The sequence below is a fragment of the Phragmites australis genome, chromosome 13, assembly GCF_958298935.1.
Source record: "Phragmites australis chromosome 13, lpPhrAust1.1, whole genome shotgun sequence".
NCBI classification, from domain to species: domain Eukaryota; kingdom Viridiplantae; phylum Streptophyta; class Magnoliopsida; order Poales; family Poaceae; genus Phragmites; species Phragmites australis.
Window position 1 is genome coordinate 20,091,104 of NC_084933.1, and position 27,293 is coordinate 20,118,396.

General features: G+C 44.8%; 2 protein-coding genes across 3 annotated transcripts; one reads left to right on the plus strand and one right to left on the minus strand.

Moving 5' to 3' along the window:
* Positions 1–3,943: 3,943 nt before the first annotated feature.
* Positions 3,944–10,425, plus strand: LOC133888590 (uncharacterized). 2 transcript variants are annotated; one of them, XM_062328888.1, is made up of 9 exons: positions 3,944–4,288; positions 4,822–4,922; positions 5,015–5,414; positions 6,848–7,699; positions 8,240–8,291; positions 8,860–8,927; positions 9,015–9,121; positions 9,206–9,293; positions 9,687–10,425. In XM_062328888.1, the coding sequence occupies exons 1-9, from the start codon at positions 4,166–4,168 to the stop codon at positions 10,002–10,004; spliced, it is 2,109 nt and encodes a 702-aa protein (XP_062184872.1). In that variant the 5' UTR covers positions 3,944–4,165; the 3' UTR covers positions 10,005–10,425. The 2 variants fall into 2 exon arrangements, with proteins under 2 accessions (XP_062184872.1, XP_062184873.1); XM_062328889.1 differs by having other exon boundaries at positions 8,881–8,927.
* A 9,325-nt stretch (positions 10,426–19,750) lies between these two features.
* LOC133888911 (uncharacterized) lies at positions 19,751–21,666 on the minus strand. Its single transcript, XM_062329305.1, has one exon. The coding sequence runs from the start codon at positions 21,632–21,634 to the stop codon at positions 20,093–20,095; it is 1,542 nt and encodes a 513-aa protein (XP_062185289.1). The 5' UTR covers positions 21,635–21,666; the 3' UTR covers positions 19,751–20,092.
* Positions 21,667–27,293: the final 5,627 nt, after the last annotated feature.

A 27,293-nucleotide genomic window follows, 5' to 3' on the forward strand; every position in this document is an offset into this window, starting at 1 on the left:
ACTAGCCGTTGCTACAACGACTCAACTTTACTGTAAGCATCAGATGATCCGATAACAACAATAGTACTAACACCGAATCATCCGATGAGTATAACCTCACAAATAGCCGTTGGAACCCTACTCCAAATCTCTGTGAACACAGGATACTCCTATGTATCACCAGACTATCCAGTATATATACTTGAGCCAACCAAACCATTGCAACCTTCTCTAGAAAAAATGATCCGGTGTGAACATTTTTGTGAGTACCGGAACATCTGATGAGTATTAGACTTCACTCCAAACTTTCTGTGGACACCAGACTATTTTACTTTGTGAGCACTAGACTATTTTTGTTATAAGCACTGAAACATTCGGTGAGACAAATTTCAACAAAACAACATTATGTATTTTGGGTATAAATTTTCGCTCTAAACTCTGGTTTTGATGATTTTGGACTCTATAGAAAGCTTGTGAGGAGCTCTACATGATTGTATAGAAATTCATCTCATTTGATCACATCAAAATTCATGGAATAAGTCTAATTCATTCCTCTCTTGGTCCTAGCTTCTCTGTGTAAAATACTCCGGTGCAACTATCTTGTGTGTATACCCTCAATACCGAACTATCCGGTGAGTTGATCTACAATCTTCAATAGCTACAACCTTCTCTGGAGAAAATGATCCGGTGTAAGCATCCGCTGTGTACACTTTGAGCATTGGGATATCCGGTGAGGTAAAACTTTCTATGATTTTTCTAATTCAATCAAACTTTGTCCTAACTTCGGTAACTTATTTATGTATTGCATACCTGAGATTTACTAATATTGATAAACATGGTAGTCCTAATAACTATATTATCATTAATCACCAAAATCATAATCATGACCTAATAGGTCATATTTGCTACTATATTAATATGAGAACCAATGTTTTGTGCATGTTTAATTTTTTTATTCAAATTGAATTAAAAAGAGAATATCACATGAAATGATAAAAATGCCTATAAATAGAGTATTACAAAGGAACTCACTTTTTCACTAAATAAACTAGGGTCGAAATCATTTTTATAAATTAGTACATCACATTAGAAGAATATTAGTGATTTTTTCTAGATTTTGGAGAATTTATTTGGAACATTAAAAATTGCTAGAATTTATAAAAGTAGGCTTATTTGGATAATATTAATTCAATATTGGCTCGGTTTTTTTTTATCAAACTTATTAAAACGAGTTGCTAGTGAACTCTAATTTGCTCATAAAAATATTTAGAATTTTTAGACTAGTTTTGTACTTCCAAATAAAATCAAGAATTAAATGAAAAAATTAAATGCAAACGTACAATGGCTTTATCGGTGTACCAAGTAAAGGGGTACCCCGGCTAAACGGACTCACGAAGGGCACAAACGGTCAGGGGAACATCTCCTAAAAAAATCTAGTTAGTCGGTGAGCTACCCCGACCGGTGCAAAGCCTCCAGCGACCAACCTCGCCGCATCTTCACACATACCCACGACCAACCCCCCTGGTCGCAGGACTTGATTGGACACTTGCCTGAGCAATCCTCTTCACCGGTCACCAGCCCTGATGGATAAGGTCGTGGGCGGTGCAGGGGGGCGTGTCCCGTCCTGTAGCCTTAAAGGCTACGGTGTGAGACTCTACAGGCCAGCGTAGCGCTGGACGACAGATGAGATATTATCAGCCATTCATCAGAGGCAAGTGGGCGAGAACGGCGCACAGAGGCAAGTGGACGAGGACGACACGCAAAGGCAGGCAGACGGGGACAGTGCAGGAGTGCACCATTCCGTCCCGTTGCATTAAATGCAGCAGTATAAGGTTCTACAGGCTAGGCAAAGACAGCGTGCGGCTGCACGATGTATAATGTTGTTAGAGCAAAGTTATGTGCCTGGTACTCCGTAATAATGATCTGAGATAGATATTAGAATGAGCAGAGACCATCTGTGTAGAACCAACGTGTTAGTTCTCCTTCTCTCTGCTATATAAAGGGATGAAGACCCCGTTGTAAAGGCACGATAGATCAGTTCTGGCAATACTCTAGAACACCGCTGTAACTAAGTGAGATCTACTATAACACATAAAAGAACCAGGACGTAGGGTTGTTATCCTCCGGGAGACCCGAACCTGTATAACCCTCGGTATCCTAAAATCCTTTGTTTACACGAATAAGTACATTCTCTTCCTGAAATACCGTTCACGCACCCACCAACACACCCCGAAATCACTGTCAGGGATTTACCCTCAACAAGCTTCTTCTATCTTCTTTCTTCGATCGCGAGTGTGGCGCACAGCACAGGAGGTTGTATTGTACATGTGAGGTACCGAATATGGTATTGCACACCGAATTCGGCACCTCATATATCAAATATAGTCGTTTTTGACACATCATGTGCTGAATACAGCTGTTTTCGGCACCTGATGTACCAAGTACTGTGCGCAATATGGTATTAGATACTTGCGGTGTCGAAATCATGTTTTCAGTGAATAAGATGCTAAATATATATATTATTTATAAATACGTTAATATATTATCTATTTTGATAAATACAACCTTATATATTATCTATTTTTATATTTTAACAGTTTGTTCGAAAAGAACTGACGCACGTTGGCCAAGGGTCCAAATGAGCCAAGGACACACATCCATTGCAGTGGTACAAGTAGTAAGTATGAAGTATCCTACGCTACGCATATGCAGCAGATTACTACTGATCTGTACATTATGGGAGTATATACTCTACGACCTCGATTGATGAAGATACAAATTATCACGACACGACACGGCACATGGTTACATCTTACATGTAATCTTCTGTGCACGGCGAGCGAGCTCGCGCACACGCCTAGGCGTAGATGACGTAGCGCAGGCTCTCGCGCACCATGAGGTGCCTGACCTCGCCGTCCGCGCCGCTCGCCGCCCACGCTATTCACCGCTGCGTGACGTGCGCGTTCGGAAAGGAGATTCTTCTTCTTCTTTTTGAAAAACAGGAAAAGGGATTCTGAATTTGTGGACGCTGGTAAATTTGTCGTGGATTCCGAGAGTGCTCGCCACCAGCTAGGCTGCATTTGCCTGGACCCTGGAGATGAGTGGTACTACGAAATACTATGGTTAAGAAGGTGGATGGCAACAGAACGTGTTCTATTTATGTTGGCATGCTTGGATGGGCTGGGCCTGTGAACAGTTTGATCTGGATGGGCTGGGCCTGTGAAGCCTGAATCCAAGCCGTCGCTCATGGCTGGGCTTGTCTGATTGAGAATTGCATCGAATGCATGTCAAGGTTAGACCAGTGCCGGCCTGTGGCCTGGCCCGTAGGATTAGTTACAGTTGGACGGGCAAAACCCAACGCGAGCTGGTTCCACCAGAAACTCGAGGCTCCTCTCTACCCGCCGGGCCCCGAGCCCCAAGTCGCCGGCTCGGCCCGGTAAATCTCGGTCCCTGCACGAGTCGCTGTTCGTTTTTTTTGACAGACCAAGTCAAAATTTAATCAGAGACTAAATTAAGGTAGTGTTAAATTTTAACTGTTAAAATGGTGTTTGGTTTGAGATTAAATCAAAATTTAGCAGGCTAAAAATTTTGGTCGATAATTTGGCCGTCCGAAATTTAACTAGAAACGCTATAGAATTTTTTTAACCGGTTAAATTTATTCAAAATATGACTAAATTTTAACTTTAAATCAAACAAAAATTAAAAATTTAAGATACAACTAAAATTTAATTTGATTCGATTTAGCACCTAACCAAACAGCCTCCTAAACCGAACGCACCGATGACCAAACCGGCGCGGCCGCTGGTCCGCTGCCCTTCACGCGACGCGACCGCGCCGACCGTACGTCCGTACGTGCGCGGACTCGCAGTCCAGGGCCCCCAGGGAGAAAAAAAAGGAACGCAAGAACCCCGCAAATCACACACCCTCCCTTCGCACGCACGCGTCCCCCCCCCCCACACCCCCCGCGACGGTCCAGACCCGCCGCCGCTCGCGCTCGGGTGCCGCCCTCTCCCCCTCCCCTCCCCTCCCCGCCGCGGCCGCGCCCCCCGTCCTCTCCACGCCGCATCTGCCGGTCCGCCCGTTACCCCGCGCGCGGCCGTAGGCGCGGCCAGGGTCGCCGCCTGAACCGCAGGGGGACAGCGGCTGGGGCGGGAGGGGGGGCGGCATCATCTAGCTAGGGTTCCCCATGGACGGTGGCGAGAGGACGTTCAAGGCGAACTTCACCGGCGAAGGGGTGGCCCTGCTGCGGGACTGCGTCAAGGAGAAGCTCAGGGAGCTCATGGGCGACTACTCGGACGACACCCTCGCGGTGAGCATTCCACCTCCCGCACCGCGGTGCGATCTCCGATCCGCTGCCAAAACCCTAGCGTCACCGTCGGTAAAATGCAGTTCCGTAGTGGTGGCTGCGCCTGCGTGGCTATCTGAATTTCGCGGAATCGTGTGATGAGTTGGGATCGGTTTAGTTTAGGTTTGTGCGCATTGGCGTGTAATCCACACCGGGGTTTAGTGCGGTTCCTGTGCTTTGAGGATTGAGCTCGTACGATTTTTGCCCCATGCTTAGAACCTAGGTTGATAATGGGGCTGGCTGGCATTTGGCTGTGTATGTGATCATATCATGCATTCAATTTGAAGGAAGTGTGTTTTGGATTGTTTTTGTTTGTGTTAACTTCTTCCAGGATGGCTAGGGTGGAGGAGGATACATTAGTTGACTGAGCTCTTGAATTTCTGCTGCTGATCAGTATATGATGGATCCATATGATTGATATTAAGCGTGCTCTCTTCTCAGTTTGGCAAACCCACGAACTGTTGAGGCTGCTGATCTAACTATTTCGTGTTGTTCAGGAGTATGTTGTGGTTTTGCTCAGAAACGGGAGGCGCAAGGATGAGGCTGCAAAGGAGCTGCAGGTTTTTCTGGGCGATGACAATGACGCATTTGTATCCTGGTTATTTGCTTTGATCCATACTTTTCTACATCATTTTCTTTTGCTATCCCATGCATTTGTTCTGACAGCACCATGAATGTATGGTCATGCAGGTTATGGGATCACCTCTCCTCAAATTTGCACCATTATGTGCAACCTAATGCTGTCTCTACTAATGATGAAGCTAAAAGCAGTTACAGTACTGCTAGAGAACTGCCTGTTTGTAGTTTGACTAGCAGTATAAAGACTAATCCTGAACCTGAAACTGAAACCCAGAAGACATCAAGAACTCATCAGAAAAGAGAGTGGGGAGGAATTGTTCGAGAACAAACAGAAGCAGTTCCCCTTCGAAGTGTTGTAGCCAAAGTTTCGCATGCAGAGGAAAAAGCTTTTCATAAATCACATGAAGTGGGAAAAGCTTTTCATAAATCACATTCTGTAAGACGAGCCTGCTCACCTGACATGCATAACCACAGAAAGAGAAGCAGAGAGGAGGATGCTCGATTGACCAAGGTTTCTAACCCGCTTTTATGTCATACTGCCTATTTTGCAAAACCTAGCTACATTGACATTTTTTATTTTATTCTTTTAGTCCCTGAAAATCTACTTAATGAAACCGGTAATAGAGTAATAGGGTTTGTTGTGTATGCCTATATTAATGCCTACATAATAGAACTGTGTTTTCCCCTTCTTTACAACACGTTTAGTCTCTTAGGGTTCTTATAATTAGGACACTGTTGCTGTCTTCATCTCTGGGAAAATAAAATAAAATAAAATCTTGGTGCAAACTTAGCAGTCATTGTCTTTCTATTTAGTGGAGTTAATATTACCTGCATTTCTGGTGTTTCCGTGTGCACGCCACCAATATAATGTAAATGGATCTTTTTTACTCCCTCTGGTCACAAAAGAGTGTTGTTTTGAACATTGACATGGTCCTCAAAATGCATCTAACCTCTTATTTCTATTGTTATATATTTATAAAGTATTAATATTATCAATCTACTTTCAAGACAATGCTACTCATACCATTTAAAATGTTCAATTTAAATATGAGAGATGTTGGTGGACAACCCGAAACTTCACTTATTTGTGATTGGAGGGAGTACTAGGACTTGTACCTGTAATTTGATCTTTGAAAAATCTGGTTTTCATGCTACTTGCATTTGGACATCATGACCAGCTTTTTACCTTTTTCTGCAGACTTGTAAACTCTGGTGTATAGGTCTAATCCTGTTATTTGCATTATGTGAGCTTCTGGTGATTATTTTTTCCAGTGGCATAGAAGTATTGTGTATGGCCTCTCTGTTCCATTTTATAGCGTGTCTTGGAACCCTCTCAACTATCACAAAATCCTAGTTTTGCCCTCAGATATGCTACCGGATGTTTAAGTGTTTAACAGGCTCTACATTTGACACTGTATTAATTCCAACCCTATCAGTGGCGCCACTGGTTATTTTAGCCACATTACCATATTTTCTCCCTTTTTTTCCTTCTCTTTTGCTGCATCACTGTCAGATGCACTGGATTAGTAAGAGCTTGATCCCCTCTTCCTCTCGAATGGGTCACACTGGGTCGGAAAGTTTTTGTGTTCAAATATCTGGTTTTGTTGTTGAGGGTAATAGTTGAACTTCCTGTGCAGTTTGAGGTGGGTAGTGTGAACCTTTTTGTCCATTTTGATCAGTAACAAATATCAAGTTCTAAGCTTGGGAAATCCACAAAAAAGAGAATGATTGTAGTGCCCTACTGATTAAGTACTTTGGAACACCTGAAATATTAAATTGGTGGATCCTGTTGTTTTTTTGTGGTGTGCTTTATCCTTGTTTTATTTATCTCATTACCTTACATTATTCCTGAACTGGAGTAAGGTCTCTAAATTTGGAACTGCTTCCTTATCCCTCTTGCCCCTTTTTTTTTTCCATGTGATAACACTTGTATCATCTTTCCAGAGGGCATCCCACCAAGTGATTGGTGCACCGTGCCGGCTTCTTCAGTTTGCTGTTCGTGATGCTGTCAGAACTGTGCAGCCAGTGATCTCTAGATCAGAATCAGCTTCCAAGCGACTTCGTTCTGTGGTTTCTACCTTGGCATCAGATTCCGCATTTGATGTTACTCATGTTGGGTCTCAGAGAATAAATTCTGATATGAGAATATCAGGTGCCACAGCAGCATTAAGAGCTGCAGCTGAGGCTGCTGAGGATGTTCTTAAGGACAAATATTCTGCAAGCGTGTTTAACAGATTGGGCGGAATGCCTACATTGAATGCTACTGAAGAATCACTCACTTTTAGAGAACAAGATCCAGAAGATGGAGAGTACGAGAATATCAATAGTGTCCCAGCAGAAAATAAAGTTGAATTTCATGAAAGAAATCAGTATGGTGGCGGTGATGCTTACATCTATGATCGGGAAACAGCGGAAGCTGCTGGTTCTGCACCAGATATTGATGAGTATGATAACACTATTGCAGTTAGGTACAATGGTTTGGGTTCTTGCCGAAATACATTGCCTTCTAGTGGAGGCAAAGAGTCATTAGTAGTGGGATACACACGAGGAGCTGCTGAAGTAAGAAGCCGGAAGTTTATAGCGCAGGGGACACATGCTGGTTCAGGACCAAGACCATCCAAAAAGATCTTAAATACTTCTGCGAACATTAGTACACCGAAGCTTCCCAACCATGAAACAAGGGATGCTGCTCCATTTGAGCCTCAAGCGTCAATGGAGAAGAGAAGTGTTGATGCAAGAAAGTCAAATGTGACAATAGCACATGCTAACACTGCACCCATGACTGATAAGTCCAAAGTAAGCTTTTTGTCTGTCTTTTTCTAAGGGCTTGCCTCTGGTTCCTATTTAACCTTTATTTGTGCTTTTCCATGAAATTGACAGTCATTTGTCTTCATCACATGTTCAGTATGCCTAGAAATATAGTCTTCCTTAAATTTAGTGTTTTCCAAGTGAAAGCAACCAGCATCCACTGCATATCCTCAGATAAACTATGCATGCCAATTGATACAAAAGCATCAAAATACGTAGGTAAGAAAGTCCAAATACAAATCATGCATCTCGTTAAATTGGGGTTTTCTAAAATATGTGTAGGACAGCAAATCTCATCTGTTTGCCGGAACACATTACAGACATTTTTACATTTCCCTATTGGCAAGGATTACATCATTCTTTGCATTATTGGCTTCCTCGCATGTATCTTCTTCCAAGCTTTTGTCTCATATTTTCTGTCTAAGCCTTTTATGTATGTTTCTTTTGTGCTGATTCAGATAATATTGCATTTGGTGGATTATTTGTGATGCATCGCTCCCTTAAAATCCCCTTTTTTTAATTTTCCAGGATTTGATACATTCTAGTTCTATGGTGGAGGCACAGAAGGTGTCATCACTTGGTATGTTGAACTCTCTCTGCAATGAACTACATCTGCTTTAGTTGTTAGCTTAAAAAAATGTGTGGACGACGTTCTTTTTAGCCTATTAGAACTACGTTTCAGCTAGTGTTTCCTGGTGTGCTTTATATTAAGTAAAAAGGCCTTCCCTAGTAGGGACTTGGAAGGGCTACTGATGATATGACAGAAACTCTATTTTCCGATTTTTAACCATATTTATCTCTGTAAATTTACCTGCAATTCATTTTGACAGATATATGTTTTTTCATAAACTATCTTGTTTCGAGTGTAGATTATGGCAATATAGTTTATATAGTCTCATGCCTACTTAATTTCCTGATGTGTCAAGCTTTTATATTGGTGCGGAGAAATCGGTTTTTCTTTAACATCTCTATTGTACTATCATTTCATCTCTCCCTATCATTCCTCCATTGACTTTCTAACTCCAAGTTTGCCCTATCATTCCTCCATTGACTTTCTAACTCCAAGTTTACTTCCCTCATTTTACATGTTTCTTCTTTTATTTCAAATCTCAATGATTAAGAAAAGTTTTGTTTTTTGTTTCATTTAGCTGTTGGATCATACTCTACAGGTCAACCTGAAGGTGGCACTGACTCTAGAACTGTCTTCATTAGCAATGTAAGTATTTCTCTTCTTTTCCCCTTGTGTTTTTTGAGCTGACGTCTTGCATTTTTTTTACTAGAGATTGTTCTGCTGGATTTTTAGGTACATTTTGCTGCAACGAAAGATGCTCTTTCTCGTCATTTCAATAAGTTCGGGGCTATCCTGAAAACACTGATTATGACTGATGGTGTCACTGGTCAGCCAACAGGGTATGGATTCGTAGTGTTAATTCTGAAAAATCAGCTTTGGCAGGCAATATCCTTAGCTAGTTTTCCCCCGTTTTGATTTATCAGCTCAGCGTACATTGAGTTCATGCACAAAGAATCAGCAGAGCAGGCATTAACCCTTAATGGCACATCTTTCATGTCACGCATTTTGAAGGTAAAATTCCCTTAACCTAGTTTAAAAATTTTATTGTCAGATTTTTGAATCGCTATACATGAGCCAGCTGCTTTAGACAGATTTGCTATTGTTCTTTCAACACAAGAATATGGTATTAATTAGTTGAGCTCCTTCAATGTACACAAGAAAATTCAATTCTGAGTTGTGCCTACATGTTTCATGGGGTGTTGGCATAAGCTGTATCATTCCTTTATAGTAGCTTTGTTAGTGTTCTCCATATTGGTAAATTATGACAAGAAAATCTACTCCGGCAGTTACAGTTGATGTTGCACTGTTCGTGTGAATATATTCCCAATCCCAGCATAAAAATTCTTTAGTTAATAAATTGTTATGTATGCATGAGTCCCAGAAAATAATTATATTGTGCTGCAGGTTGTTCGAAAAAGCTCTATTGAAGTGCCCCAACTTTCTGGCAGGCCCCGTGCTTCTCGGGGATCACCATTTGCTTCAAGGCTCATTAGAACTGCATACCCAAGGCGGATGTTTTCTGGTGCTATTCGTGGGCGTCTACCACTCAGAGGTGGTGCTCGGAGTTTACAATGGAAGCGTGACACTGCTGATTCCACTGATGCTGGGAAACCCAGTCAAACGACACCTGCAACCCCTGGTAATCAGTTGGTAACCCAAACCGCACGAAGCTTCACCTACACACGCACTGAGCCAAAACCCAATGATGGTGCGATGGTTTGATTGCTCAGCCGCAGCATGCCACTGCTCTTGATGGATCTCGCAGAAATAGCTCATTGATGGCTGTTTCGTGGTTCAGCCTCTTTTGGTAAATATTAAGTAGATGCAGATCGTAGTTAGTAGCAGGCTGGTTTTTGTGGACCTCAAACTTTGAGCCATATTCTGTGAGGTTTTCTGTGCTTTTTTCCCATTCGTTGCGCGCTCATGCTGTGCTGGCTGGCTGGCTGTGTGAAGTTTGTGCACAGAAAATATATATAAAAAAAAGAGTAAAGGAAATGGCGAATGCAATAGGAACATTTCAACATTTGTTATTATTAGTAGATGATTATTCGGCCTCCACGGTTTCCTTGTCAAATGATGTGATCATGCCCAAATATGTAGTTTTAGTAACTTCTGCTTATTTAACTCGAGGATATCTTTTTCAGCCTTCTTGTGCCCTGTTTTATAAATAGAAACCCTGGTTATCATTTGTACATGATTCTGCTTATTTCTACTCCGTTTTTTTCCCGTCCTTCCAACCTGTCATTGTTTGTATATAGAAGCCCTGCCTGTAGCACCTGTGAAATCTGGGTTAAGCCTTATTGTTTCAAAGAAGAGTACATTTTAATTTGGAATCAGCGAAACTCACGGGTAGCTGAAATCCAGGGAATTGTTTATATTGAGTGGTGAAAGACAGGTGATTGGAAGATGAGGACAACCACATCTGTCGTAATCTTCATCTTACTGTCCCCCTAGCTGTTTATATCTAGCTGCAGATTTCATAGTCTACTATTTCTTCTTGTATGGATTTGTGGATGGAACAATGTCCTTGACGCTGGCAGCTGAGGATTAAAATATCAGGGCAGGGCATGGCAGATTGGTAACAGCAGCAGCAACAGCGGTTGCCCTTCCATCGTCAGAAGGCAAGAGATGCGGGGGTGGCGTGATGCTTGGTGTTGGTGTAGATGAATAATAGTTAGTCTAAATCCTTATTTTTATTTTTAATTGGAAACGAAAATAAATATGAAAATCTCGGATATGAAAACGAATACGGATAGTATTAGAAATAATATGGTGTGAATATGAATCGAATATAAATATAGATCTGGATATCTGCCAAATTATAAAGACCCTTAAATTGTATGTATAAAAATAATAAAACTAATAATATAGTATAATATCATATATAAAAAAAATAAATTATGTATATAAAAATAATAAAAATAATAATGTAGTCTTAGTAGTTAGGGGCGGAGTGGACTGTTGCCCTATTGATAATGGTGATAAGGCTTGTTTTTTAATAAGTCGGGTGAATATGATATTATCCGTATCCTTATTCGAATATTATCCATTTTCGCATCCGTATCTAACTAAAAAGCATTTCGTTTCTGTATCCTTATCCAGATAAGAATAATTCTTATCCAATCCAAAAATATCTATATCTATATCTTAGATAACATCATTCGTATCTATTTTTTAAATCTAAAACAGAAAATATCCGAACCATTTTTAAACCTACTCATGAACGTCCCATCGCCTCCAATACGTTGGACAAAGGCGCCACTCCAAAGTCCAGAAGTGACAGTGTCCCATTCTAGAGCATCATACGTGACTCCACCAAGCACAATGTACTACTATCTTGCAGCATTAATAGTCTGTAATGTCTTCAGTTATTTTGAATTGTCTGTTTATTCTTTTATGGCATATTTAACATTTATTGAACTTATGATTCATTTGGAAATATGAAAATTCATAAATAAAAATGAAAAGATATATAATAGCAAACTTGAGGACTCAACTAGTTTTGTGTTACCAGTTCAAATCTGAACTCTCACGATAGTAGCTCATTTTGGGTACATGCATTTTTGCATTCATCACTGCAGTGAACCTAACTCAGTGCTAATTACTCTAATCCTATTAACAATAGCTCATCAAAACCAGATGATTCAGATGCCTCCTCTTATATTTGCTCACTGATAAGAACACTGCTAAAGGAAAAGTAGCAATTTAAGTTCTTAACTGAAGGTCTGAAGTATATGAATTTGTACGAAACACTGCATGCAAATATAGTACATTCAGAATTTCCACAAGCATCTGAAATTGCATCTCCCTTATCTGCGCACTCGATCTTCACATGTTAACAGTATTAATCTGTGCACTCAATCCTCAAACTCAACGTCGACGTAGCCAAAGGCCATGCACCTATGGCGGAAATCAATTACCACAGACAACGTAGAATGAAAGCACGCAGGAGCACAAGCGCCGACGGCGACATACAAATCGCCTGACATGGTGGCGGGGGCATACATATGAGCGGCGCACATACCTCCACGGCGGCGAGCATGAGCTGCAGCCTCTCCATGGACGGTGGTAACACCTTAGGACGACGTGCAAGCCCACCGTCGTGAGTGTCAACGGGGCTTCGACCCTCTTCTCATATGTGCCTCCATGGGCAGTGGCAACAGCAGGGAACCTCACGTTGGTGCAGGCTCAGGGACCTCTCGTCGGGGAGGGAGGGGACGACCATCAGAGGATGGTCTTCGACAGCGGTGGAGCAGCGGCCACGCCTCCTCCGCCGTTTCATAGTACCTCGCCCAGTGGAGGGCCATCGTGTCAGCACCCGCACTGCGCCCGGATAGGAGCATGCACCGCGCGCCATTCGCGTCATCGGCGCTATCGAGGAGGGAGGGGATGGCACCTACGTGGGTATCCATGTCGGATCCGTGGTAGGGAGGGAGGGGATGGCCGTCGGAGGCTGGTCTTCGACGGCGGTGACAACTAGGGTTAGCGCTCGGGAGAGATGGGAGAGCGAGCATAGGGCCGCATGAGCGGCGTCGGGTGTAGGGCATCGAGGGTGCGAGTGTTAGGACACTGACCTCGAGTTCTCCTGTGCCTCCTATATCAGTCACTGGATCAAGTAGCTGATACACACAAAATTCAACATAATGAATCAAATACATAGTTCGAATAAGATAAAGTAAAATAATTATCTAAATGTCATGAAATATGGTTCGGTGGACAAGGATCCACAGTAGACTAGCCAAGAAGAAGAGCCTACTGCACAATGGAGCGAAACAAATGATGCATCCCAATGTCACATGCAACTCGGGTGCGGACACGACCTTAGATTTCTTCTCTTTGACTTTAACTGGGTTGAGTTTGATCTCCATCTCAACAATCTGAAAGTAGCAAGATTAAGTACGGAAGGTACTCAATAAGTCGTATACTACTTTAAGAGGGTTGATAGATGCATAATGGGTATTTTCAAGGATAAGGCTTTATAGGATAGTTTTAAGCGTAAAGCAGGTTTTATGCAGGTATCCAGTTATATTCTCTACTGCTAACCTTTTGAAACAAAGGTAACCTAGTAATAAAGCTTTTGAAATAGTTTAAAACAAGGTAACCTGATAATAAAGCTTTTGAAACAGTTTAAAACAAGGTAACCTGGTAACAAAGGTTTTGAAACTGTTTTAAATCTAGAAAATAGTAACAAGTTATATTTGGGGGGGGGGGGGTGTGGTCTTGGGAGGGGCTACGTCACACTCTGTAGTCCCCTTTATCACATCTAGTATACCTCTAATACCATACATATTTTGGCAGATTGAGCCAGCAACCTCATCACACGGATATCTAGTCGATACACTCACTCATCAAGACACATGCACCCAGAGTCTAGTCAAAACGGTTACTATTATCGCATGTCCATAATCGTTGACACGACTATTAGAATAGGTTTACACTCTGCAAAGATTGTACACTGTTTCCACACGATATGCTCAGCCTCCAACTGTTGCAAACAGAGGAGTGAATCATACCGAGACACTCCAATCATCTTTCATGTCGAGCTTTTCTACGAGATTTACCCTCAAGTACTAGTGATCTTGTACTAAACACCATGTTATCTTTTTAAGCATTTGTCGATCTCTGCATGCTCAAACAGAGGGCTACATAGTCATTTGACTACTCGCTGCTCTCAGCCTCCTAGTATGATGCCTAACTCAGTCTGTTGAAGGAGAGTCATGTCCTATCCATTCAAGACGTATGGTTGCACGAGGGTGGATAAGCATGATGACGTAATGACCCAGTCCTTAAATGGTAGGGACAGGTATCTTCTAGCAATGAACACCACAGAGGTGACTCAAGCTCTCAGGAGCATCCTCATCCAGAGTACTACTTCACCTACTCCCACCAAATAGTTTTCACTCATTTTTATACATCACCCACTATATCCCACACAACGTCAAGGATTTCACAATCATCACAGAATTCACAACCATCAAAGATTCATGGTGTATGAGCTATCATTGATAACAATAAATCTTATCTCCGAGGAGAAGTGTTTTAAAAGCAACGTCTCCAATGAGACGTATTCAGTTCTAAGCATGTTAGATATCAAGGCGTCGTCTTTCATTAATATAGGTAACAACAGGTAATCCTAGGGTGATATGTATTTTGGATGATAATATTTATGGCATGGCAAGTGTTTAATAGGATTAACTACTACAAGCAGTTTGTAAAAGCGCAATATATAGCACATGCGATATAAGTCCAATTTTAGTTGATCATGTAGATTAGTTGAAAACGTAGGTTCAATATGATCAAGGAGATAGGACTTGTCTTCTTCAAGATTTTCTTCAAAGTCTTGGTTGTAGTCAGGATCTTCGTCGCTCCTGACGTTTCATGCGCAGCACTCGCAGAATTCTAGCGGTTCTATAATTGCGACTACGATCACTAATGAGCTATACTAGAGAAGAACCAAATTAACACCAAATAGAAATTCAATGAGCCCTAATGGATATGATGAGTAGATCATGAATTTAGATGAATTTCGGTGAAAAAAATCACTAAAATTGGAGCCAGAATAGAGAAGTTATGACTCCTAGAGGATCTAATCCAAAATTAAATAGAAAAAATATGAAATTGCACTATTCATAGGGGGCATGGGTGAGACCCACTGAATAGTAGCTGGGACCCACATGAACAATACCATCTAGGTTGAGATGGGCTTGGATTGGGCCAGGTCTAGGCCTGGATGGGCTTGCTGGGCTTAGGCTACACAGTGCCAGACTACACAGTGTCAGCCTGCTTGGGTTTAGGCTGGTGGCTAGCGAGCTACAAAGCTAGGTCAGCCTATTGGGGCAAGGCCCGTTGCAGTCTAGGTTGGCCTGGTAGGAGCGGCGCATGGGCCAAGTTGTTCCAGGTCGAGCCACAGCCTATAGTCGGTCTAAGCGCGTGCGGGTGCGCTGGCGGAGTAGGGCGGTGATGGGGAAAAAACAGGTGGCAACAAGCGATTCACGGCGGCACGTTGCCATAGAGCTCGTCGGAGCAGGGTTTTCGCCGGAGTTTCACAAAAACTAAAGGGCGTTGGGCTTCTACATGATATGACGGATTCGGCTGGGAGCTCATCGATGACAACCGCGATGGAAATAGTACCATATGGCGACTGGAGGAGAGGGCAGTGGTGCATAAAATTTGGGTAGCATCTCCCTTAGGCTACTCGCACGCTCCCTGCATGAAAAAGTGGCCTAGGGCTCCTTGGACGTCACGACGCGATGGCCAGAGTACACACAAAGGCACAACACACCAGCGGCAACCACAGCACGATGGCGGAAGGACAAACACGTGGTTGTGTGTGGCTATGCGCGAGAAGAAGAATGGGGATGGCTACCAACTACCTAGGAGGAAGCGTAAGGGGACGAGAATGCTCACCAAGAGCAGGAATGGCGTTGGGCAGGGCGGTGGCCGGTGATGCATCAAAGAGGCGGTGACGGGCTGCTCGGTCTCCAACTCAGACGGCCTCCCTTTGGGTTCCTGGTCATCGGAGAGCAACACAAGGACAACGGTGAGGTCCTGGAGTTCCTTGACAACACGTGTTGACATATTGGTGACAACGTGTTGCAGTGGCGAAGAATGGCACGACGGTGGCGCTGTGGTGGTCGAAATGTGGAAACAGAGAGGGAGAGACACCGAGGCGCTCTATTTATAGAACGAGAAGGGAGTAGCGAGGTGGTGCGGTCGCTGCATCATGTAGTAGGCGGCGGCAGTGCAACAGTGAGGTGCGGGGTAGCGCCCCACCTTTTTTCCTAGGGCATAGATGCACTGTGCCAGCCATGTGTGGGGGGGGGAGGGCGAGGAAGTCGCGGTGCCAGATGGTATGGGTGGCGCGCGGGCATGGGCAAAGATAGAAGAGAGAGAGCGAGTGAGTAGAAGACGGTCGCCATGATATTTCCTCGAGGGGAATGACGATTGGCGTCACCGTGATGAGGTGGAGGAGAGGGAGAAGGCATGAGCGAGCGATGGATGCACGACACATGTACGGCGTACCTCGCACACGAGCGAGCGCGAGCGGGTAGGCCAGCGTGCGTGACCGGGAACGCGAGAGCTGGGCCCCGCAGGGGCTGGCGAGCGCGCAGGTGAGGTGGGACGGTAGCACAGTCGCGGCCAGCGCGGGGGAAGGATGGGGAGAAAGGTAAGGAAGGCTGGGCCGGCTTCCGTGGGCCGCACAAGGGAGAAGGAAGGGGAGATTGTGCTCAGGGGAAATGGAAGAAAAAAGAAAAACAAAAAGAGAAGGATTTTGGGTTTAAATTCAAATGAAAGATTTGAATTTGGATTTGACTTTGGATTAGGATCAAATCATATAGACACATTTGAGCTTTGATTTGACTTCTCTCTCTCTCTCTCTCTCTCTCTCTCTCTCTCTCTCTCTCTCTCTCTCTCATCCCCGTGACCTGACGTTGCTCTCTGCTTTGCACCGCGCCGCCAGTCCCATCACTGCCCGTCAAGAAGACTTGGGTAATACGTAACCTAAAGTCCGACTGGTGATATTGTTAAAACTATGTCAGAGTCTTGATTGCTGAGTGGTCCTTCCTGTGGAAATTTTAAGGCCTATGGTATTTTAGTGCCCTATGTATGGATATTGTGGCAGCATTGTGAGGACGTTACGTCTCATTATGATAGTTCCACCAGTTACTAAGGTTGGAGTCTGTGCATATATTATGGATAAAGTGTACAACCTCAGCAGAGTGTTAAACCTATCCGAATAACCATGTCTTCGGTCAAGGATATGCTATGGTTTGGTCATAATTCCGACGTGAGTACCTCCCTGGCGTGTGAGTGCGCAGTATGCCCGTGCTTTCAAACAGTGTTGGCTATGTGACTAGAGTGTCCCAGACTGTGTGTCCACTGGTAAAAGAAGTATGGAAACTGGCGAGATGAAAGTAGCCCAGGGCCAACAACCCTATAAACTTAACTTATGAGTTCCCTCAAAAATATTTTAAGATAATCTTTGTAAATTGAACCTTACATCGAAAGCTAGCTTTCTGCAAAACCTAAAGACTCTATAGCCTTATCCTTAATCTAACTTTATGCATCTAATGTCTCCCCTTAAGGTAGGGTTTGCTGAGTAACTTATGTACTCACTTTTACTATATATGTATTCAGATGATCCAGAGTTTCACTTCGTCGAAGGTGGAGATGAAAAATAGAAAAGTGAGATTTCGTTCGTATTCAAGCTGGTTGTAGGGTTTGGATCGCTTTTGTCTTATTTACGTTGTGCTGTGAGACTTTGTTTAAATATATGTATAAGTTGTTATTGTAATAAATTCTGTATTGTATCTAATATCGTACTTTAATCAATATATATCTGTAATGTCTATTTTTATTAAAAATATGTACATACTAGTTACTAATTAGAGATTGATATGAGTTACATTAGATGACCTAAATTACGGGATATGCTTCAACCAGACCAACCCGCTGCAGCTCTCGCGGTGCGTCTCGCTCATGTCCCTGAACCTCAGCGGCGCCTTCTGGGGCCTGCTCCCCGACCAGCTCGCCATGCTCACCTCGCTCGCGTCGCTCGACCTCAGCGGCAACATCATCGAAGGGCAGGTGCCCGCCGGCCTCGCCGCGCTGGGGAGCCAGCTCTCCGGCGTGCTCCACCCGGCGCTGTTCGGCAACCTCACCAGCCTGCACTTCCTTGACCTGTCCAGCAACCAGTTCTTGGAATCCGAGCTGTTCTTGCAGGGGTCAGGGTTCAGCGGCGTGATCCCTGAATCCTTTCTTGAGTTGGAGTAGCTGGAGGTTTTTGATCTGTCCATGAACAGCTTGACCGGAGCCTTGCCTCCTGGGTTCGGTCTCAAGTTTCAGAAGCTCATGTCCCTGGACTTGTCGCAGAACAGTCTCTCTGGGTTGGTGCACCTTCACCACGATCGTACTCCTCGCGTGCTGCATAGGGACCTGAAGTCGAGCAATGTGCTGCTCGCTGATGACTTTGAGCCCAGGGTTACGGATTTGGGACTGATCGTGTCGTCGGGGTGAACGCGTACCAGTTTCCCATAGCTTCTGATCTGAACTACTGAGTACAAGTGTTATGTTGCGCCAGGTAAGCATTTTGCAGTTCAATTGATGCAACTCGGATTGCAAGTGTTTGCTTGTGCAGTTCAGATATCAGAAGGATTTTGCGCACTAGCATCATCTCTTATGTGTTTTCAACTCATTTATTTATGTAATGTTTGGTTGTTTGAACTAGATGGTATATGTACGGGATGATTATGAATATGCATATGTCCCTGGGTTTGTTTGGCTAAACTGTATCATTTTATACAGGACAGAGTGATATAGATTTCTTTGAATATTCTTTCAATATCCTATACCACCCCATTTAGAAAAATTGATGGAACAATTCGTATAGTTTCTGTCAACTCCGCTAATCACTTGCGGTTAGAGATGATTATTGACTCTCAGTAGTTATTAAGGATTTTTAAGTTAAATATTAGTTACAATTACATGTTATTAACCATAACTAATTATTATTATAGGTATTTGGTGATAATTATTGATAACTTAAGTTAAGATTAATTAGAATTAGTAATAATTAGTACTAACTAGTATAGTTTATTGATAATAATAAATATAAAATTATTATTTTTATAAAATAATTAAGTTATACATAGATATAATACATGATTTTTAAATAACTAAACACGTTCTTATATCATCCAATCATCTAATTAAATATATTCCCATAACATCTCATAGTCAAACAAACTACTTGTAACATCTCATCTAACACCATCCCATCCATTCAAAACCATCCTATCTCATTCAGCTTTATTCAACTAACCATCCACTATCTTACTTTGACTGAACATCAGTACGAAAGAGAACAAGCGGTAATAGATTTCACTGAAGTTGCTCTGCTCTATTTCTGGAACCAGAGCAAAACTGCGCCATGAAACCAACGCACCTCATGGACGTCCACAGCTTCGGGGTCATCCTCCTGGAGCTGATCACCGGAAAACCAGCCGGCGACCGGCGTCCGACAACTCCGTGGACATCCTCCTGCAGATACTTGACCCCAGCATCTCCCTCAAGGCGCAGCAGAGGATGCAGGCAGCCCTTGAGCTCGCGATGCGCTGCACGTCGGTGATGCCTGACCAGAGACCGGCCATGGATGACGTCGTCCGGTTGCTGCAGCCACGGCGTTTATCCGCAGACGCTGCTGCCCAGTGAAACTGCTCTGGAACCTTGAATGCAGCAGCACGTCGAGGTCGTTTTGCTTCTGCCATTGGTTGCTCCGAGTTCAGAGTTGTTGTTACTATGTAACCCTTGCTTCTTGTACATAGCATGGCATTAGGAGGGTGAGTGTCCAAACAGAATAAAGAGAAATAAGGCATCAGCGCGATCTCAACCCGTATTAGATCACAAAAGGAACTCCGGGTTCCAGTGAAACTGATACAGCTATTCAGAACATTATCAACAACCAAAGATTACATTATCTTTTTTCTTATTTCAACACATCATGAAAATTTAGCATACAAAGACGACGGTAATTATTGGGTTACATGACATGACCATACCTATATTATAAAGGCTACAGACGAGCTAACAGGCCTAACAACATTATTTCAAGAAACAGAAATTAAAAAGACTATCAGCTACACCAAGCGATTCCTCAATACTTCACTCTGCAAGATTTTTTGCTTTGCTTTCAGATCGGGCTCTTCCTCTCAATTACAGCAAGCGGTTAGGCCAAACCAGATGATAAACTCGACCTCCACCCTGGTGGGGTTGGTGGTTATCACAATGTCGACAAGCAGTTTGTCAACGCATCATTCTTCGATATCCTGCATGAGATCTGCCCGAGCTCTTGCTCGGGTCTGATAAACTCTTCTTCCTCCGTTATTGTTGTTGCTACTGCTGTTGTTGCTCACTATATCGCTCAAGAAGTACCAGCAGATTGTGCTATGCGGATGCCCAGGTACAAAGCCAACCGGAGGAGACCGGCACGGTGTAGACCTCCCGGTTTCCATGTCAAAGACCATGCCCTGATCCCTACCACGGCCACCGATCCAGTACACACTGTTGCCCCTCAGTCCCGGCACACCCTCGGCATACATCGACACTGCATTGTTCCTTCCCACAAAAAGTGAGTAACCCCCCAAGTCCTTCACCACATCCCAGCAAGGCTGACGCCGGGGATAATACCTCAGAACTAAGATCTCATTCTCTGACACACGACGCTGGCCCCCTGCCGGCAGCTGCAGAGTAACAGTGCAGCTTGCATTCCTCCAGACTTGGTACAAATTACCCTCGCAGAACACCAAGTTCTTAGCACTAGTGAACACCGACACGGTGTCATACGGCGGAGCAAAGACAGTGGCAGGGTTGAACGGGAGGTTGGCCTCCGATAACAAGGGCTCAACCGTGGCCGGTGCATTAAGGTGCGGTCCTTGAGATTCAGGTGGAACCCTCCTGTATGGTATAAACGACTCTGCGCAGAATGTAATCCTCATTGGCAAGGTTGGACCGTGATCTATTAATCGGGCATGTACAAAACGCATCATGCGACAGTTGCGCTGTTGCCATCGCAGCGGCCGGAAATTAACCGTGCGTTCAGCAGCAGGTTGGAGTACAGAAAACTCAGGCTCTGAGGGCCCCGCCTCATCAGCGTTGGCAGGTTTCCGGCGGCGGCGCTCGGGGAGGCGGAGCACGTGCACGTCCCCGCACCTCGTGAGGCAGTAGACCTTACCTTTGTCGGTGTAGACGACGTCGGTGAGCTGGTCCCCGCAGGTGAGGTGGACGGGGTCCATGACGGCCCACCTCCTGGCCCCGGCGGTGACGTACGCGATTCTGTCGATGTCGCAGATGGCTGCGGCGGCAAAGTCGTCCTTGGCGGGGCTGGGGGTGAAGACGACCTTGGAGACCCACCGGCTCTCGTAGATCAGCATCGGGAGGACGATCTCCACGGCCGCGACGGGGTTGAGGAGCACGAAGACGGTCTGGCCGCCGGAGAGCGCGACGGAGAGCGCGAGCCAGCCGTTGCTGGAGCCAACGCATCGGCAGCCGGAGACGATGGCCGTGAGCTCGAATGACCTCCGCGTGGGCAGCGACGCGGCGTAGGGGCACCACCGGGCGTCGTCGACCACGACGAGGAGCGCCGGGCACGGCGACGAGAGCGCGCAGCGCCACGCCGTGCAGGCGCCCCGCGCGCTGGCGTACCACTTGAGGTCGAGGCAGTCTCCGATGCGGCAGAGCAGGTCGGGGGGCAGGTCCGCCCAGCGCCGGAACGGCGCCATGGCGACGGGCGGATTGCTAGGGTTTGAGGAGCAGTGCTGCGGGGGACTGCCCGATGGGGAAATTTTATGATCCATTATCCGGATGGGCGCTTTACGAACGAGCCATCTGAGTAGCTCTGCGTTTGCGCACCGGTCCAATCCTGGGCGCAGGCCGCCGTTCCCGCTCCAGGCCTGAGCGGTGGCCGGCCCACCGAGCTCGCAGTTTTCCCAGCACGCGGGAGACGACGAAGAACGAGTTTTTATTTTTATATTTTTTATATATAATATTTAAATAAATAGGCTCTTGATGATAAGATTTGTATAAATAGACGTCTACCATCCTCTAAAAGGGTTGCAGTCCTTTCAGAGACGGTAAGTATATCAAGCTGGCAGTGTCACCCCTTACCACCCTCTCAGAGGGTAGGTAAGACCCTCCCCGCGCCTGTCCTCTTACCGTACTCTAAGAGGGTGGTTAGTCCCCTTGCCCCCTTACTGTTATTGATGCAGTGAAATCTAGTCGTTGTCTCTTCGGAGGCAGTTCAAGGTTGTGAAGTCGAGCAAAAGTGAGTACGACGTCAAGAGTTTGGTGCCTAATTATCTGTGGCGGGTGCACACATTCAAGAAAAGTGGGTTGACTACTAGGAGTGCTCAGTAGTTAGAGAGTATAATTGTCATATTGAGAAAATAGAGTTCTCTCATCGAAACCTATCATCTATTTTTGTTGTCAATGTTATGTACGGAGAGATTACGGATAACCTAAAGTATGAGTCACGATCAACAATCCGTGCTATTAATGAAAGGTTATAATACACAATAAACTACGTCAAGGCATAGAGTGTGAAACAGAAGGCTATTGAGATGAGATTTGGGACATACGAACATTCCTATAACAACCTACCACGTGAACTGGCCATAGTATGTGTAAGAATCCCTGGAAGTTACTTTGACATCAAGCATTACCTCTCGACTGATGTGAAGTATAGCGGGAAGCGAGTATTGTAACGTGCTTTCTTTACATTTGTGGCAACCATCAAGGCATTTAGACACTGTTGACCCATCATTTGCTTGGACGGGACGTTCCTCACTAGGAAGTATAAAGGACAAATATTGTCTGCAATTAGGATAGATGGGAACAACCAAGTCATGCCACTGGGGTTTGCCTTCATGGAGAGTGAGAACGGGGAGAGCTGGTATTGGTTCTTTGAGCGGGTGAAGCATGCTATTGTCCTGGACCGGCCTGATGTATGTTTGATTCATGATAGACATGCAGGGTCGTTGCAGGCTTTGCTGGATATGCAATACGGCAGTGTTCAACGGGGTGTAAGAGCAGAGTGGCCCGATTTGAAGGACAGGTGGTGCATGAGGCATATGAGTGCAAACTTTTACAAACAATTCAAAAAACTAGCAGAGAAAGTTCAACGCCCTATAGGCAAGACTAGTCGAACTAACCACGAAACAGACAACTGAGCTAGGAAACACAAGAGATGACTTGATTGCTCTTGGACGCATCCCAACAGATACTCTCCAGATAATAAGGAGGTCAGGGTCAGCTGTTAAAAACTTTTCACAGTGGATACAAAATGAGCCAAGAGAGAAATGAGTATTGATGTACGATATTGGAGGGGCAATGTATGGGATAATGACAACTAATCTTGCTGAGATCTACAACTAGGTCATGCGGGGTATGAGGTACCTTCCACTTGTTGGAATTGTTGAAGGTATTATGCATGGGACTTACAGATATTTCATTGATCGCTATACAACTGCTTCAAAGGCAATAAAAGATAACCATATGTTGTATGGATCAATGCTATGTGAGTACATGGAGAAGGCCACAAAGAAGTCACATATGCAACGTGCCAATCAGGAGGGAACTGTAAAGCACAGGTTCAGTGTCTTGTACCGTGATAAGGGTCGTAGGGGTGGCAGATGTGAGCGCCATGTGCAATAGTGTGTGCTTAGGATTGGAACATACATCTGTACGAGCTAGAAGGCACAATTGCTACACAGACCGTGTACACATGTCATAGCTGCATGTGGGGAGCACAATATGCTACATAGACAATATGTTTCTCACTACTTTATGAAGGATCAGATACTGAACATATGTAACTATGAGCTTTATGGCTACAACATTGTTGATACGTTTACAAGTAATCCAGGTCCCTCACGAATCTATGTGCCAGACTTCGATAGGATTAAGTACACACCGGAACGTCAACACACTCGGCGGATTCAAAACGATATGGATGAATCCGAGCCAAGTCCAAAGGTGAAGCGATGCAGCAAGTGCGATAAAATAGGTCACACATACTAGTATTGTTCGAAAAATGCACCTGGTGTTTAGATGGGGTCATGACGGCGTTCAAGGGTGAATGTATTTAGCATATCTCGATGTTATATTTGTAAGGTTTTCGCCTTATATATGTACGTTTCATTTGGACCTTACATTTGTATTTGATTGTGTACCTATATGTTGTAATATGTTTATGTAACTTTGTGTACGTGTATGTTAAATGCTGTTCATGTAACTGTGTTTATATTTTCATGTAACAAACTATTTATATTTGGTTTCAATGCAGATATGATGCACCCATCGACACCGAGCTTCTTGACCCTATAGTGGACAAGAAGCACCACATCTTCTTGTCTGCCATTCACCAGACGGAATTAGGAGTTTTCCGACCATGTAGCCCTAAGGAGCTACTTACGATCGACTATCATTGGAAGCACTGGTATGTCGCTAATTAGCTACGTATGTGCCTGTTTATTTATTTATTGCATGCTCTACATTCACTTTATATTCCAAATGGTTCAGATTGGCAGCATCTGGACTCCTACCGCTGTGTCATTTGGTGAAGGCCCGAGCGACAGAGAACCCTAAGATAGCGGTGAGACGATTCTATTTTGACCGCTCGCTGATCGCTGCACTGGTCGACCGGTGGAGGCTTGAGACCCACACTTCCCACCTCCCTTGCGGCAAGATGGCTCCGACATTGCAGGACGTAGCCTACCTGTTAGGCTTACACTGCGTTGGAGCCACCATTGGAGTCGTCAACATGGATGCCAATTGGATGATCCTCATGCACCAGCGGTTTGCCCTAGTTCAGCGGATGGACGACGCACACGCCTACGTGCCCGAGTTCCTGTCTGATGCACGATGGCCCACAAAGAAGTGGATCCTCTAGTTTCATGTACCTTGCAATTTACCTTCCCATTTACTTTACGATTTCAAATATATTTTACTCATCATCATTTGCATTACTTCAAGCCTGCATACATCCACCCGGACGCCGGTGTGTACTCGGTCTCGAGGCACTTGGAGACCTACCTGCTTTAGTTGTTCAGCTAGGTTATTTTCACCAGCGGCTAAGGTCACCTAGTGTCGAGGACCCTTGTTCCGTAGGCGAGGTGGATCGCAGACGCGAAGCCTGATGATGTCCCCCAGTTGAGCTGGGCCTCCACTGTCCTGGCAGTGACGTATCAGACCTTGTGCGACACATGCACTAAAAAGGAGCCACAACCCATATTTGTTGCGTGTCCACTATTGCTGCAGTTGTGGTCATATGAGCAGTTCATGATTGGCTGGACCGTTGTGGACCAGTCCCCGTACCCTGAGGAATGGTACGACGAACCCGAGGAGGATAGGCCTACCATGGGCTCGTTGTGGTGTCGATGTTGAGTACGTATAAAATATAGCTATGCTTAACTTGCCACAAATTTTAATTCCGGTTTCTTACTATTTTTCTCCACAGCCACACTGGGCTCACGAGGAGGCCCACAACGAGTACGAGCTTTTTAGGTCGCAGTTCGACCATCTGCGTCCAGAGGACGTGGTCTGGATCCCCTACAACCACTTGTTGATACAAGACTGTGCGTCTGTCGGTCTGTCTCCATTGTGTAGCCACAACGAGGAATACTGGCTTACGAAGAAGCTGCTCGTCTTCGACATCTACGTCGAGGAGCACTCACCCCACCGCATGATAAGGTAGTTCGAACGCTTCCAGGCTTTCCTTCTCATCAACATTCGCACGATTTTGGGCCACGTTCACAGGTAACTAAAATCAAATATATAATCCATAGCATTCATCTCATTTATAGTCTATCTAACGTGGTTAACTTACATGTATACACGAAAGGGCCAACCGGGTGGCAACCTCTGGGCAGATCGCTTGGAGCCATACGTCTCGGTGTGGACCCATGCCCTTGAGGATGTCGTCGAGGAGCCTTGTCCTTTCGCCGAGCCTACCTTCGAGGAGTACCTGCGATGTTACATCCCGCGTACACGCACACGGGTCACCTACACCCCATATGCTATCCAGTAGCATGTTGCTTCAAATACGGAGGCCTACCAGGGCCATTAGGATGAGGACACAACATTAACAATATGTGTAATTAATGTCTCGTTTATTTATCATATAATCTCATAAGAACCACTATAAACTGAAATTATCATTTCATATTTGTTTCAACAGGCCAATATCATATACGATATCCATAGAGACGCGGCTGGAACCATGTACCTTCTCAGGCAAGGGATGCAGTTTAGTGCGGCGGATGTAGCAGGATTTGTCAAGCGAGTTTTCGAGAAGACCACGCGGGCCCTGAAGCTTACCACATGCCGATCCACCGCAGACGTCGTTGGTGCTCCTTCCAGGTCGAGTGGGGTCTACGGAGAGTCGTCCAGGAGGTCTGATGTGCAACGACCTCCATCGGGATCGACATCCACACTGCCACCTGGACCACGCCCTCCAGGCCCGAACACAATAGGTACGTATTTTTCATACGCACAGCGGTTAGCGATATTCTTTTGTTACTAATGCATTAATTTCAAAAAATATATTAGGTGCACCTACATACTTATCGACACTGACATCTAGACCATGCCCAGTGCTGACACCTTCACCGCTCGCAGGCCTCGCAGGTAATGGGAGCCAATACACTACCACATTCAATATATTCAATAGTATATCTAATATATTCCGTAGATTACTACGGTGATGAAGCCGAGATGTCTTCATCTGCACCTCGACCGTTCGCACCCTACTTCGGCACTCATGCCTGGCCATCTACTACTGCACCTGCATACCATACACGTACAACATTACATTTTATACTAATACATTTATTTGCACATTTACCGTATCTAATAAATTTATTCGTTCGCAGGCCCTCGAGTGATTATACATGTACGACGGTGGCACCATCGCAGTCGTCATACCTGAGTCAAGAGGATGAGCCTGGGTCAGACCCTCCGTTCAACCTCGTGAGGGACTTCTTAGGGCCACACCGGACTACGATGTCGTTACGCGATCCCAGTCACCCAGTGCTCCACTTCAGATGCAGAAGACCCAAGAGAGCGGCTCACTGTCCCCTGAGAGGGCGGCAAGGGGGCTAACCGTCCTCTCAGAGGGTGGTAAGGGGGGCAGGCATGGGGGAGGGCCCTACCCGCCTTTTGAGAGAGCGGTAAGGGGTGACGCTACCACCGTGACATTCTTACCGCTCTCTGAAAGAGCCCTTTCAGGGGCGGTAGACGTATATTTCTGCAAATCTTGCCATCAAGAGTCTATTTATTTAAATATTAGATATAAAAAATATAAAAATAAAAACTCACAAAGAATCAGGCCAAGGCGTCGCCCTTTTTTATTTTTATTATTAGTATAATACTCGTACCTTGCAACGGATTTTAAATCTTGTACTCTATGTTGCAATAGTTTTTAAATATCGCACATAATATTATTTTACTTTCCATACG